The sequence below is a fragment of the Furipterus horrens genome, unplaced genomic scaffold (genome assembly GCF_987537825.1).
Source record: "Furipterus horrens unplaced genomic scaffold, mFurHor1.1.pri manual_scaffold_2, whole genome shotgun sequence".
Classification (NCBI taxonomy): domain Eukaryota; kingdom Metazoa; phylum Chordata; class Mammalia; order Chiroptera; family Furipteridae; genus Furipterus; species Furipterus horrens.
In genome coordinates this window covers 119,260,618-119,276,615 of record NW_028327172.1, presented here as the reverse complement: position 1 = coordinate 119,276,615, position 15,998 = coordinate 119,260,618, and the positions used below count along the sequence as shown (strand labels likewise).

The following is a 15,998-nucleotide window of genomic DNA, read 5'->3' as shown; positions in this document are numbered from 1 at the left end:
CATCAAAAATAACATCAGCTTGGTAAATAAAAACATTGTTTTACTCAGATGAGCTTTTACACCTCCGCATATTATAAATTAAGTTTTGAATTTTGGGAATATATAACCCTTCAGGTTATAATAGATGTCAATTTTTCCTTATAACTATTAGAACCATAATAATAAATTGCACTTAAAATTCTCATTGTAGTGTTACAGTTATGAAAATGGATATCTGAAAACATGTTTTGGTATGCAGACAAATATTTTTTAGTTGATTTCTTAGTTTCAGAAATTACCCAGGTCTTCCAATAGAAAAATTTCTGGGAGGCCAGACCACTGCATAAAATTTTAGGGATAAAGTTCCACTGGGAGGGTCTGACAGAATTGGTGACCTCCTGTGAGAAGTCACTTAGATACAACCTTCTTACTATGGAACTGGACATAAGCAAAGCAAAGCCATGTTGGCAGCCTCTTGAGTCGGGGTGGGTCACGTACAAGCAACTAAAAAATGCCGCCAAAGTCTCAACCTTTATCTAAGTTCAGCCCTATAAGGAGTCTATTTGGTCATAGCTAAGATATTTATATCCTTTAAATGTTGACCAAAATCCTAATATATATATAATGCCATGATTATAGTAACCACAATAAGTGCTTTAAGTTCTGATCTAGTTAGCATCCGTTAAATGTTACAAAATGTAAAAGTGCCACAATCACTCACCCAAGCTACGAAAAATATTTAGGGAAGGTTTTGGGTAATACAACTGCAGGACAGCAGGTGTACACACCCTCAGGCTCACACAGATTTGGTAAGCACATCCATTCAGAGACTTCTAACTTTGTCTTCAATCTGTAGAGGACTATATACCATGACATCTATCCCCTAATATTTGAAATTTATAGGCATATTAATTAAAGAGTCTCTTTCATAGCGCTAGTCCCATCCAATTTCCAATAAATATTATCCACAGATTTGGAGAAGGGTGAGGAGGCCACCTTAATTCCCAGGGATCCTCTATGGAATCCAGTGGTAAGAGGAAGAGCCTGAGAAAATAAAACGCTCCTCTCCTGACTCCAAAGAGGCTGAGTCTAAAGCTAACACCAGCAGGAAGAGAATTCAATTGTCCATTCTAATACTATCTCCCACTGGTGGTTTTAGTATTTTAGGGCACATGTTCCAGAGACAGAACAGAAAAGGCTAGAGCCACCAAAAGTCGGAGGAAGGCTAATAAGTACTGCGTGTGCACGGACACGAAGGGTGGATGTTAACTCCGTGTATGTGAGCTGCATGTATGTGTGTTTCGGTATGACGGAAAGAACCTATCTTTTCTAGGAGTGGCTGGTAAACAAAGTTCATAGAGCTAGTAAGACACCAAAGATCTATAATTAACTGAAGTTTTACAGAACTATGTATGGAGGCTCAAGACAGTCTGAAAAATGACTAAGAGAAATGTAAAATGGATGAATGAAATTGTTACATAATTTGGCATATTGTTGACTAGATAAACTACTCCTTTCACAAAATTCAGTTACTATTTTTTGGTCCTTAAGGTATTAATATTAGACTTATGGATGTAACATTTAAAGAGGAAGTGTCCCACCCTTTAATCTTCTTACCTGTTTAGGTTGCTCTAATATTTGAAGGTATGGGCCATCTGCTACAAACAAAAACAACAAAAAGAAATAAAAAAATGTGAGGCTTCTTAAATCTGGTATAAAATATTAAGCAAATAAAAAACTGAAATTATGTTTTTAAATAGAGGTTTTAATTAAATTGTTTTTAGCTAAAATTCCACAAGGATATAATTTATTCTCCTCATCTGAATATTAAATTTATCCTCATTTTAACAGTTTTACACCTTTAGAAAACCATAATAAAAAAACATTTCCTCAATGGTGATGGTACATTGTACAACCCAACAAAAGGCCTATTGTTTGGTAAGGATTAAGATGTTAATAGCCTTCACAATCTTGTGTACTAACAAAGCATCTTAAAAATGACACAAATATCAATTAAAAGCAGCAACAACTTCCTGGACTCTATGACATTTTCTTTTGCCACACATCATTAGATACTGACTTCTTTTCTTCAGAGGGAATGTGCTTCCTGTGAAAGTTTGGAGACTGAGCTGGCACCTACATGTGTAAAATACACAGATAATGGTCTCAGGCTGTCTGCTCTTCCTTACACTACATTTTTGGTTCCTTTCCCTTACTAGAATTCACACATACTGCCTTCATTCCCTAACTGCTAGCTTGTTCCCCTACCCTCCCAAATTTAATTTGGTCTATCAGATATGGTGGACTTCTCTAATTAATCTACAGCTTTTGATGTTTGTATACAACTTTTAAATACTGTGCTTTGATGTAAACTCTGCTCTAAATAAGCACAAGCATTTTGCAAAATCCTGAAAATAATTTAATTGAAGATAGGTGCATGCCAATTATTGTAAAAACATAAAGAAAACTAAAAGCTTAATCCAAATACTGATTATATCTGACTTTGGAAATTCAAAGGAAAATCAGAACCTCTGACAATATAAATATAAATTTGTTCAATATGAGAAAGTCCCTAAGCTCCCCAGGGAGTCTTATGTCAATAGTGTAATAACCCATAGCTCTGCAATAAAGGCATATGGTGTTTCTCACTTGTTTACATGTAAATTTAAAAGTTTGGTACTAAAAAAAGAAAACTAAGAGAATGCTTGTGTCCATTTCATTCTCCATTGTCTCTTAGCTAGGAGTTCAAGGCCTATTTTAGATCAATAAATTTATGAAGAATTAAATACCTTCAGGTTGAAATAAAAAATAAACTACTATTTAAGAGAGAAACTATTTTTATCTCATAAGTTTTATGATGAATCAGAATAAGGCTACAGAACTGTGGGAAACAAATGTATAATTGTTTCCTGTTAGTATTCAAGAATTTTACAAGAAAATCAGTTGAAAAATGACTGAATTTGAAGTGAAACATACAAACTAAGGGACATACATAAAGTGACTGCCCAATGTAGCATAATTTAGGTAAATTATCTCTATTATCTGTATAAAATTTATCCCTGGACATTTTAAACTACTTTTAGAAAAGAAATTGCAATTTTAAGATTCTAAAGCATGGCTAGAATTTAATTTTTTATAAGAAGATAAAACCAGCTAGAAATAGAATTATTTTCATACTACTAATATATAACTTGTATGTCAATGTAACAAATACAGTCATAAGAACATTCCCTCTAGAGTATATTTTTAGGAGAAGACTCTAAGAAAGCAGCATTTGGAAGCCATGGAAAATATAGGGAAGTTTGAGCATATTTACATTAAACTTCAAGTCTCTCACTTACTATTATTATTACTTAATTAATTCTTGGGTTGGCCAAAGAGTGAGGTTTCTTTTTCCTGTAAGATGGCTCTAGTAGCACTTAGTTGTCTTTAACTTCATTTGAAACAATTTTGTTAGATTTATTGTGATAGCTGTCATATTAGTGTGCATTAAAAAACAACTTATTGAAATTGGTGAATTTTTGTGCAGCCATTTTAATATTGAAAATGGAAGAAAATATGCACTATTTCTGGCATATTATACTTTATTATTTTAAGAAAGGTAAAAACACAACTGAAATGCAAAAAAAGATTTGTGCTGTGTATAAAAGATTTGTGCAGTGTATGGAGAAGGTGCTGTGACTGATCCAACGTGTCAAAGTGGTTTGCGAAGTTCGTGCCGGAGATTTCTTCTCTCTGGGGGATGCTCCACAGTTGGAGAGACCAGCTGAAGTTGATAACAATCAAATTGACACATTAATTGAGAACAATCAATGTTCTACCATACTCAAAATATCCAAATCAATAAAGTTATTGGTGAAAATGAAAATGTGTCTTTTATTTTACAGAAACAACTAACCAAACTTCTTGGCCAACCCAATATATTTAATTTTTTAATTACATTTGACATTAAATATTACTTTATATTAGTTTCAGGGGTAGCTCACTCACTATTGACCCTAGCACTTGAAGTTTTTCCATTACTTTTGCGGGATAATTAAATTTCCTTTCAAAAGATGAAATTTCAAGATTTGAGAGTTTTTTTAGTGAAATGGGGCCATTTTTCTCTTTCAGAGAACATACTCAAAAGTTAAATCAACTAGAAAATTAATTTCATATGCATGCATTTATTTTAATGACAATTTTCTTTTGGTCACATGTCTATCCCATAAAGTAACAACCCACTATATAGAGAAATTTAAAATACAGCACAATGTTATAGACTTAAGAGCTGTACTATATCCCATAGCTTTGAACAAATAGTAGAACTACGTATAGTTTTATATTTCAAGAAATACACAAGATAAAAGAGTCCTTGTGAAAATTACAATATGGTTTCCATAACCTTTCTAACCCTTTAAAACATGAATAAGACAGCATACATCCTGGATTAAAAAAATTTGACTACGCTACTGCAACAGAGAGGGAAAAAATAACAATAAAAACAATGATGTAATAACTGGAAAATAAGGCTTTTTTGGTATAATTTTAAGTTTTTCTAATATTATGACAAAATAATTTCTACAATGTGAAGCTCTGACCACAGAATATTTACTAAAATGGTTCTTTTGGTAATCTTATTTCTAGTCCTAGAAACTTGATGAAATGAAAACATTATGAACGCATTTGCCTCAGGACACTGTTTGGCATCTACAAGGCACTGAATGGAACCAAGTTCTTATGTTTTCAATAAAGGATTAATACTAAGAAAAATATTTTGAGCCCCCAAATTAAAAGTTCACAGGAAACACAGAAGCTACCAAGACATTTACTTGTCCTCTACAGGAAGCTGACCTAGAGCTCAAACTGGGCAACAGTTCACAGGATCTCAGATACAGCAGCCTACAAAATATGTTCTATGCAGTAAAGAGAGAAAGACCTCATGAGGCAATGCAACTTATTTTCCTCCCATGAGCTTCTAGAAATAATAGGGATAAAAATGTAGAAAAACATTCTGATCCAAAAAATGAAAAGTAAGTACCTGAAAAACAATAATAATTTTAAATGAGAATGATACAAATTGGATTGAGTCTGCCAATGAGGCTAAGCAAGTTCATGGCAAATCAAACAGCTTCAGTGACTACAAAACTCCCTGTTTTATATACAACTTCCTTCATTTACTTACACTGCTTTTGAATAGCCTGTTGAGTCCTGCTAGTGATGTGAGGAGCACATAAGAAAAAGGATTCATGGACAACAGTGTCGTGATTGCAGGGGGGAGGGGGTTGGGTGGAGGTGAAAGAGGGTTTAAGGGGGATAAATGGTAACGGAAGAAATACATTATAAAATGAACTTGAAAAAATTAAAAAAATAAAAAAATAAATAGAAGAGCCATCACATAGAGCTTATATGTAAATCAATAAATTTTAAAAAAAGAGGCTAAATGTGTTGATCTTTAAAATCACTCACATGAGATTAAACAATTTATGGATGGGGATAATTAATACAGCCATGTTGGAAGGAAGAATGATTATCATGCATTTTATCCAACTGGTCAGAATGTAAAGCTAGAATCTTTTTAAAAAGATGATTTTTCAACTGAGCTGATTTTTATGATTTTTGTATACTTGTTTCCCCAATGCCTGGCAAACACAATAGGCACTCAAATAGTGTTTCTGGAATAGACCTGAGGAGTTGAGACTGTCTGAGTCTGGGACAAAGCAAAGTGGAGTTAAAAATAACCCAGAGAGGGGTAAGGTTGGTTAAAAGGGAAAACCGCTATTGAGTGAAGAAATTCTTTCTAAGTTGTCCCAGCATATATTAGTAACAATTGTAAGTCATACAATGAGTAATGGGGATGAAACATTTTTGTGCAAATACATTTCAAGAAAATATATTAAAAGATTGTTTTTTAGAACATAATCACCATTTCCTTTATAGGTACATCACTGACTTTCTAAAAGGGACACCAGCAAATCCTGAATTAAAAAAAATAACAGTAGAACAACAGGATAGTAGGAGTGAGGAGTTTTCTTACCCGTTGGCAGTGGCATCTCTGGTTGATATATTTCTGGATTAAATATTGTATGATTTAAAGAATCCAAGTGAAACATCTGTAACAAAGAAAAGTATAATTTTTAATCATCATTTTTCTAACACTGTATTAAAAATATGAAGCCAGGAGACCTAGAACTTAATTACAGGAACAAAAACTAAAGCCAAATTCAAAAATCTGAAAGTATTCCAAATCAGGATTTTAAAAATAACTTTCATGAGACCTAGCTAAATTCTCACGTGTATGGGACTTTACATAGGATTGGACTGTGTTTATGTGACAAAGGGATTTGAGAAGAAAGACCTAGCTATGAAGTGCACAATGGCTGCTTGCTGAACTTGTTTGTCTTCAAGGCCCAGTCTATGTTTATCACACAGTAGCTACTTAATAAATATTTGTTGAATGAATGACAAAGCTAGTACTCTCTCAGAAATATAAGCATAAGAATATAATCCTAGAAATTTACATTTCTTTTATGATGGTGATAAATAAACCCCTACTCTAGACATTCAACTTCAAGGCCTGAAAGAATTAAGACAGCAGCCCTGGAACAATATACAGAAAAACAAACAAAATTACTTACAGTCCAAGAAGTAGAACAGTGAACACTGAGCTCCCTCACTTTTTTTTTAACTTTCATTTACCTAGCACAATGCAAAAATACCTGTAATTTAGGGGGTGTGGTAGGCTGAATAATGCTTCCCGCAAAGTCATCCACATCCTAATCCCCGGAATTTGTGAATACTGTCTCATAAAGCAAAAGGGAGTCTGCACATATTATTAAAATAAGAATCCAGAGATGGGAGATTCTCCTGGATTATTCAGATGGGCTTGATAAGAGGGATGCATGATATCACGGTGAATAATAGGAGATGTGACGACAGAGATAGAAGCAAGAGGTCGGAGTGATGAAAGGGGTAACGGTCACAAGCCAAGGAATACAGGCAGCCTCTAGAAGCCCCAAAAGACCAGGAAATAAAAGCTTCAGAAGGAAAGCAGCCCTGCCAACACCTTGATTTTAGACTTCTGACCTCCAGATTACAAGAGAATAACTTTATGTTTTAAGCTACTAAATTTGAGGTAATTTGTTACAGCATCAAGAGAAATATATTTTCTTCTGGGCATGAAATATATTTTGATGGAATTATATCCTATCTTCATATGTTATTAATAATTACTTACTCAAAGAAAAAGGTTTTCTTTCCATTTAGTTTACATAAGACTTTAAATTCAAATTTTTGTTTGAAATGTTTGTGGACAATATAGAAACCAACCATATTTCACTTTTTATGATATGCTATTTGGTAAATGTTCTGGATCTGGCACTTGAAAAAATAACCAGTATTACAATTTACTTTTTTTCCTTATTACTAGGTTCTTGAACTTAGATGCCTAGTTAAATAAAGAGTAAGAAACAGTGTTTAAAGAATATTTCACATTCAGTTGTGAGGGCAGATTTTCAACTGAGGAATAATAAATGTGCTCTACTTCACTGCTTAAGAGTAAAGTCCATCTATGCTTTTGTTTGCTGAAAAGGAAATATAGGATTGAAAAAACATGTTATTGTAAAAACGGGCCCCACCTTACAGAGTATTCACAGAGCAGAAAGTTTCAGAGCAGAAAAGATGACCAAGCAGAAAAAAATCTTCCCTATGGTCCTGCAGGTGGTAAAAATGATTAGTTAGGGGACAAAAACACCAATCTCAGGAGAGAGGCACACACTTCACTTCAGACAAAGAAGAGAGCTGCTGTGTTGTGCACAGCTTGCTTTGTGTATTAGGTCAAAGGTGGAGAGCAGATTCCAGAATACACTACAACACTGAGGCTATCTCACTGAAGACAAGTAAACTTCTGGAAATATATACCATTAAGCTTGAGACAAGGGGAAAAAACCCAAAATTTCAAGGACCTTTCTCCTAAAAATATGGAAATATCAGAACATGCCCCACCCCTGTTGCCGATGATCACAAAATGCCCATATAAGAAAAACTTTTGAAATGAATGTGTTTAGCAGATTTTACTCTTGTGTGGCATAAAGGACTATCTTTTGTTGATAAGATTTCCTGTATATAAATAGGAAAGCATGATCTAAAACCAAGAAGAATCAACTCTAATGCTGATTAGACTTTGCCTTTAATTGTTAGAGACAGCACATTAAAAACGAAAGGTAAAACACATATATATATATGAATATAAATATATAATATATATAAAAAAATAAAATATATATAGATAAAAGCAAACTATTAATAATCAACAAATATTTGTTAACTATTTAATATTTCTATAGGTTTCAAAGTTTCCCAAGTAAAAAACTAGGAGAAAAAGAGAAAAAGGATACTGGTATCTCTTCATAACTGCAAATATAATGGACAGTTTTATGCTCCCAAAGCACATTCACTGCCCATTAAGTCTTTTCAATACCAATCAATGTGGGGTTAGCAATCCTTTTTTGCAAAGGAGAAGAATGAGAATCTAGGGGTGCTAAGTAATTTCTCAGGTTTTAAGAGCTCATTAGTAGCACCCAGTACTTACACAAAGACCTTCAAATTCTAAGTCCAAAAGATCTTTTCACTATACCAATCTGCTTTCTCATTAGATGTGTTTTAAATAAATACCTTGTGTTCCTCCCAAAAAAGAAAGGTTGAAGTCCTAACTCTCATATCTGTGAATGTGACTTTATTTAGAAACATGATCTTTCCAGATGTAATCAAGTGAAGATGTATTCATATTGAAGGGTGGGCCCCTAAATCCAATAACTGGTGCCTTTGTAAAAGAAAAGGGAGGGAAATCTGGATACAGAGAAATGAGAGATACACGTGGAAGAAGGCCATGCGCTGGGGTGATAAAACTACAAGCTAAGGAATGCCAAGAGTGCTGGCAACCACCAGAAGCTAGAGGAATGTCATGGGACAGATTCTCCTTCAGAACTTCTGAAAGTAACCAACCCTGCCATCATCTCAACTTTGGACTTGTAGCCTCCAGAATTGTGAGAGAATATATTTCTGTTGTTTTAAGCCAACCAGTTTGTGGTCATTGGTTACAGCAGCCTGAGGACATTAATACAGTAGTTATCATTTGGCCTATAGTACATATGATTTTTATGCAGTGATGTGTGTGATAGCAGGTTTTAAGTTACTCATTTTATAAGACATGTCCTCTCTGATCTTACATGGACAGATAGGGAAACTGCAAAAACAATTAAAAAAAAGTTTTACCAATTTTGAGTTTGCCTGGCAATTACGACTGTTACCTCTGTATATTTTAAAATATGAATACATTTACAAAAAATTATCAATGAGATGATATTATAATACCTACTTGTTCATGCCCTCCCAAATATGGATCCTCTTCTGCCATTTTGGAGCTGTATATCAAAACAAAACAAAAGCAATTTGTAAGACTGAAATGAACCTTAAATATTCCATCATGCACTTCTGGCCAAGATGGTGGCATAGGTAAACATGGCTCGCTTGCTCCCATAACCACATCAAAATTACAACTAAAATATAGAACAACCATCAATCAGAACCATCAAAAATTGAGTTGAATGGAAGTCTAACAACTATGGAATTAAAGAAACCACATCTATCCAGATTGGTACAAGGAGCAGAGATTCAGGGCAGGCTGGCCCCACATCCATGTGTGGTGGATAAAAATTTGGGAGGGATATCATGGGAGCAAGGAGTCCCAGCCCTACAGCAGGCCCTCCTCCCAGGGTTCCAGTGCCAGGAAGATAAGTCCCCATAACTTCTGGCTGCAAAAACCATCAGGAACTGAGTTGGAGGAAGAAACTTCTGGAGTCCTAAGCAGTCTCTCTTAAAGAACCCATACACGGACTTACTCAGATTTACTCCCTCTGGGCTCCAGCACTGGGGCAGCAGCTGGAAAGGCACCCGTGGCATACAGGGAGGAACTGAAATAGCTGGCATCAAGACAAGAGCTGGGGGACAGTTTTCCCAGACAGAAAGGTGGGCAGAGGCCATTGTCCCTTTTCTGAACCATCCTCCCACAGAGCCACAGTGCTGGCAGGCAGGTGCCATATTGAGACTCCATCACCTGGCTAACACTGTTTGCCCTACCCTCATGATCCTCTGAGTCTCTGTCCCAACCAATTTATGGGCCCACCCAATCCGTTAACAGAAACTTTTCCATATGAATGGCTGGTCTTGACTCATGCTTCCCAACTTCCTAAATTTTCATAAACAAGCAACATCTGGCCTCAGAGAGTCTGTAGTTCTCACACCTCTTTCTAAGTGCCCCCAGGACTGGCATTAGCAGCAGCAAGCCTAGATTCACAGCTTGGCTTTGCCTGGGAACCTCTAAGCCTAGCCCAAGTAGCAGCCATCTCAGATTGTTTTATAGCTCAGGTAGGGTGGCCCTGGGAAAAACATAGGTGGGGGCTGACCTTGGCCTGCACCACCCAGGAAACCCAAAGGCCTATACACTCAATGTTAGAGCCCAACCAAATGCACAGTTCATCCTTCATGGAGGATAGAGGTTGGCGGTCAGTGGTCACAGCCAGTCCTTGCAGCTGACTGACCTGGGTAAATCCCTCCCATTGACCTGCCAATCAAGGCTCAACTACAAGAGGAGGGTGTACTCAGTCCACACAAAGGTTGCACCTTGAGTACCCAGCTTGGGTGATAGGGGAGGTTGTGCCACTGGACCCTACAGGACACCTACTACATTAGGCCACATCACCAAGATAGGATGTCATAACAACTCTACCTAATACATAGAAACAAACACAGGGAGGCTGCCAAAACGAAGAGACAAAGAAACATGGCCCAATGAAAGAACAGATCAAAACTCCAGAAAAAGAGCTAAACAAAATGGAGTTAAGCAATCTATCACATGCAGAGTTCAAAACTGGTTATAAGGATGCTCAAGGAACTTAGTGAGGACCTCATCAGCATAAAAAAAGATTCAGTCAGAAATGAAGGATACACTATTTGAAGTAAAGAACAGTAGAGTAGATGAAGCCAGGAATCAAATCAATGATTTGGACCATGGAAGCAAAAACAACCAATCAGAACAAGAAGAAAAAGGATCCAAAAAAACATGAACAGTATAAGCAGCCTCTGGGACAACTTCAAGAGGTCCAACATTCACATCATAGGGGTGCCAGAAGGAGAAGAGAAAGAGCAAGAAATTGGAAATCTATTTAAAAAACAATGAAGGAAAACTTCCCTAATTCGGTGAAGGAAGTAGACATGCAAACCCAGGAAGCACAGAGAGTCCTAAACGAGATGGGTGCAAAGAGCCCCACTCTAAGACACGTCATAATTAAAATGCAAAGGTTAAAGATAAAGAGAAAAATTTAAAAGCAGTGAGAGAAAAGAAGTTAGTTACCTACAGGGGAGTTACCATAAGACTGTCAGCTAATTTCTCAAAAGAAACTCTGCAAGCTAGAAAGGATTGGCAAGAAGTAGTCAGTCATGAAAAGCAGGGATCTACAGCCAAGATTGTTCTACCCAGCAAAGTTATCATTTAGAATCAAAGGGCAGATAAAGAGCTTCCCAGACAAGAAAAAAATAAAGGAGTTCATCATCACCAAAGCATTATTGTATAAAATGTTAAAGAGACTCTTTTAAGAAAAAGAAGATAGAAAATATGAACAATAAAATGGCAATAAATATATATCTATCAACAATTGAATATAGAAAACAAACTGAGCAAACAAGAACAGAGACAGAATCATGGATACAGAGTGTTTTGATGGTTGCCAGTTGGAAGAGGTTGTAGGGGAATGGGTGAAGAGGTGAGGGGATTAAGAAGTACCATAGGTAATCACAGAATAGCCATGGGGATGTAAAGTACAATACCAGGAAATGGAGTAGCCGAAGAACTTATACGCATGATCCATGGGCACGAACGATGGTGTGGGATTGCCTGAGGGAGTGGGGGATGCTGGTAGAGGGGCGCCAAGGGGGAAAGTTGGGGCAACTGTAATAGCACAATCAATAAAATATAATTTTTAAAAAAGAGAAAAAAATCCTTCATGCAGGAGTGAACTGAATTATTCCAGTAAGAATATAACCCATTTTTTTAAAAGACCTAGTGCAATTCTTCTTTGGAATCTAAATCTAACAGCAGATAGATTGTATAACAAAGGAATTGCCATTTATGTATAATCAGGCTCATAATAGCATCCTGGAGTTTGGTACAACCAATCTTCATCTTCAGTATAAAAATTATGCATATTTGGATTCTTAGTGGCCATTTCTTTTTGTCACCATGTGGACTTCAAAGATTTGTAGACTTTGCTCTTTGTGAGGATCATTTTCCAACCCTTCATGAATTGTGTGATGGTGTTAGAACCGTCTCCAAGCTTTCTGTATGCCGCACAGATTGAGAAGATAAGACAGGGCCATTCTGCTGTTAAAAGGGTTTGCTCAGGGCATCAGGGCACCAGAGTAAGTTGGCTACCGTGTGCTGAGCTCTGTCCTTTAGTGCGTCCACTGCAGCAGGCCATTACCTGCCACTGTCAAAATGTAGTACCCCTTACCTGTGGTTTTACTTTCCTCAGTCTCAGTTACCCGCAGTAGGAAAATTCCCCAAAGGAACAATTTATAAGTTTTAAATTGTGTGCCTTTCTGAGTAGCATGATGAAATCCCCTGCCATCCTACTCCATCCCACCCAGGATGTGAATCGTCACCTGTCCACCTCTCCATGCTGTGCATGCCACCACCTGTCTGTTGGTCACTTAGTAGCCATCTGGCAGATCGACTGTCACAGTATCTCAGTGCCTGTGTTCAAGTAATCCTTGTTTTACTTAATAATGGCCCAAGAGTGCAAGTAGTGATGCTGGCAATTTGAATATGTCAAAGAGAAGTCATAAAGTGCTTCCTTTAAGCAAAAGGGTGGGTACAGTGCAATAGCACATTTTGAAAGATAAAGAGTGACCACATTCACATAATTGTTTTTACAACATATTATTATAATCATCCTATTACATAATTAGTTCTTGTTAATCTCTTACAAGGTATAATTTATAAATTAAACTTTATCATTTGTATGTACCTATAGGGAAAAAACATAATACATACAGGGTTTGGAATTATCCTTGGTTTTAGGCATTTATTGGGGGTCTTATGAATGATAGGGGAGTACTGTATAGAAATATTGTAATATTAAAACAGTAATAAAAACACAAAAATAAGAGCCCTTATTATGAAGGCTATAGTCTTAGATTTAATGAACTGCAGCCAGACACGAATACATTGCAAGCCCTAGCAATCTTACACTGCCCAGAGGCCCTGAGGAAAATGAGGAAGCACATTGTCAGATAAAAATAGTATCTAAAATCACATATCATTTCGGATTTATATACTTAAGAAATATCCTCATCAGTATTTTAAATATAGGTTGATATTATCTAAATTTATTATGATCAAATTTCAGATCCATTACATGAAAAATTAAAAGATAAAAAAAGAAGGTTGAAAGCAATTATTAATTCCTCAGGCAAAGTTTGTTGTTTTTGTTTTCCCCATGAAATCTATAAAGCACTCAAGGGCACTTGGAACTGGGACTGAAAATGTTAGCTACCCACCAAAGTTTGCTTTCTCTTTTCCCACAGAAATATAGTTGTAGCTGGAATAGTGACTGCTTACTAGAGTATACCCCACAGTGCCTTTGAGTTAGGGATGGCCATTTGATGAAATGCTCACCAATGGGATGTCAGAACTATTGTGTGTCACCTCCAGGTCTGGGCTTAAGGCCCTTGACATCCTTCCATGGTTTTGCTTTTTCTCTTTCTTGTTGGATAAAACCTAGACATGGAGAAGAAGAGACACTGCGTAGATGATGATGAATGGCAGGGAGCTAATAGTGGTGTTGATTTGAGAAAGAAACTTCTTTGTTCTTTAACCCAGTGCATTGTTGGATCTCTTTGCTAAAACAGTTCAGCCCTCACCCTAATGAGTACATCGCTCAACACTTCAATAAGGACAAAAACCACCCAAAGAGGACCCTAATATTCAATAAAGCCTCTAGATGTCCAGTAGAGCCCTGTGTTACTGGTGAGGAGTGAGAAAGCCTCATGAGGATTCCTCATGGGATACAGGAGGGGGCCAACTCCAACAAAAGGGGGAGAGGGCAGCTCTCAGTCCTACAGAACAAGAAGTCCATGCAGATTTGCAAAAAAGTATTTGTCTAAACAAGAAATTAATGATTGAATATTTATAAAGAGCTGTAATCAATTAAGACAAGCATTTAAAAAGGGAAAAATCTGACCTGATACAATAAAGAGAAATTAAGTCATTTGAAATTTTAGAGTTTTCCCATTGCCAAGTATGTGACTGTATATACAACTAAACTCACTGTGGTCTATCTCTTCAACTGCAAAATGAGAGAGCTTGATGGCATGGACTTTTAAAAAGAACTCAGAATGTTAGTTAGCTAATAAATGCTTATTAAAAAAACAAATCACTAAATCATAACTCTTTCTGTAAACTTAGAGGTTTATATATACTCAGGTATAGATCTATTTTAAAGAATTATCAGCCTAATTTTCGGTTATATGGAGAATACAAGTAAAACAGTATTACAATACAGTCGTAATACCAGTTACAACATTTTATGTGAAAAATCCTTACTCCTACAATAGCACAGGACCTCAATTTCTTCCCTCAAAATAATAAAAATAAAACCATCATTTCTTTTGTCATTAGGCTTTCTATTAATCTGGGCTGATCACCTGAATCCTTTCAATCACTCTTAGCCCACACCTTTCAAAAGCAGAGATGAGGCTGTTGACCTGTTAAACCTTCAGACATGTTTGGTACCTCTATTACATTCAATATATTCATATTTTTAAACTTGTGGATGGTTTCCTGACCTTTGAATGCTTGGATTTATTTTATATTATTTTTTGATGTCCTCCTCTTTTTAAAAAACTTTTTGCTCAATACGTTACCCCACCCACCAAAAGCTGTCAGTCTGCTCTCTATCTGAGTCTGTCTCTACTTCGGTTATTAGTTCAGTGTGTTCATTAGATTCCACATATGAGGGAAATCATACGGTATTTGTCTTTCTCTGACTGGCTTATTTCACTTAGCATGATGTTCTCCAGGTCCATCCATGCTGTCACAAAGGGTAAAATTTCTTTCTATTTTATGGTCAAGTAGTATTTCATTGTGTAAGTGTACCACAGCGTTTTTATCCACTCATCTACTGTTGAGCACTTGGGCTGCTTCCAAATCTTGACTATTATATATAACACTGCAACGGATTTCATGTGAAGCAGCCGTCACCCTAATTTAAAAAACTCAGCTAAATTTACTTTATTAGAACTGATGCAGGGTTATTATCATGATCACTACTATAGTTAAAACCTTAATGAATCTTAATTGTAGGCACTGGACACACCACCCAGTTAAACACAGTCCCCCACCCAACAACCTCTCCAGGCACAAATGGGTGCCAAAAGATTTATAGTTTTAAAAGCCCAACAACAGCCCCAAAGATACTTGGGTGATGGTTAAACCTAAACTTTTACACACTTTGTAAGATAGTTCAAGTTCACTGTGAAGAGCTGAGGTAACAGTAACCCTAGAGTGATGTCAATGTTAATTCATAACTTTAAAATGTCAAAAGAAACCAAGAATTATTTGGAAAGGATGAATCACTGAGTAATATTTGCATTAATTGTACAAGCAGGCTTAATTTCAAAATTCTGAAATACCAGCAAGCCTTTGGAACTGAAGGATTAGGAAAGACCAGGGAAAGCCCCTTCTGCCCCCCTGCTCCCCCAGCCATCTCTCATTTTCCCTTTACACACTTCTGTGCTTTTGAGGAAGGACCCTGAAACAGAAAGGGAGATACTGGGTTGACTGCTGAGAAGATGTGCCTGAACTCTGCCTCTCTGTCCACAATGGTGAGGTTTTCAGAAAAATTTTCACACCATGGAACGAAAAACAGAATATGTAGCTAGCTAGCAGTAAATAATAAAATCTTGTCCAGTGAATTGCTTATATT

At 36.3% G+C, this 15,998-nt stretch overlaps 1 protein-coding gene across 3 annotated transcripts in view; it reads right to left on the bottom strand.

The window, feature by feature from the left end:
• The window catches only part of NFKB1 (nuclear factor kappa B subunit 1), a 127,504-nt gene that overhangs the window by 91,446 nt on the left and 20,060 nt on the right, over window positions 1-15,998 (bottom strand). The window contains exons 2-4 of one of the 3 annotated variants that reach the window (XM_090266345.1): window positions 9,335-9,380; window positions 5,996-6,071; window positions 1,597-1,637 (exon numbers count right to left, since the gene is read on the bottom strand). In XM_090266345.1, the coding sequence (XP_090122471.1) occupies window positions 1,597-1,637; window positions 5,996-6,071; window positions 9,335-9,373 (156 nt within the window). In that variant the 5' untranslated portion in view covers window positions 9,374-9,380. The remainder of the gene's footprint in view (window positions 1-1,596; window positions 1,638-5,995; window positions 6,072-9,334; window positions 9,381-15,998) is intronic. The other 2 variants (XM_090266347.1, XM_090266348.1) reach the window with 2 other exon arrangements.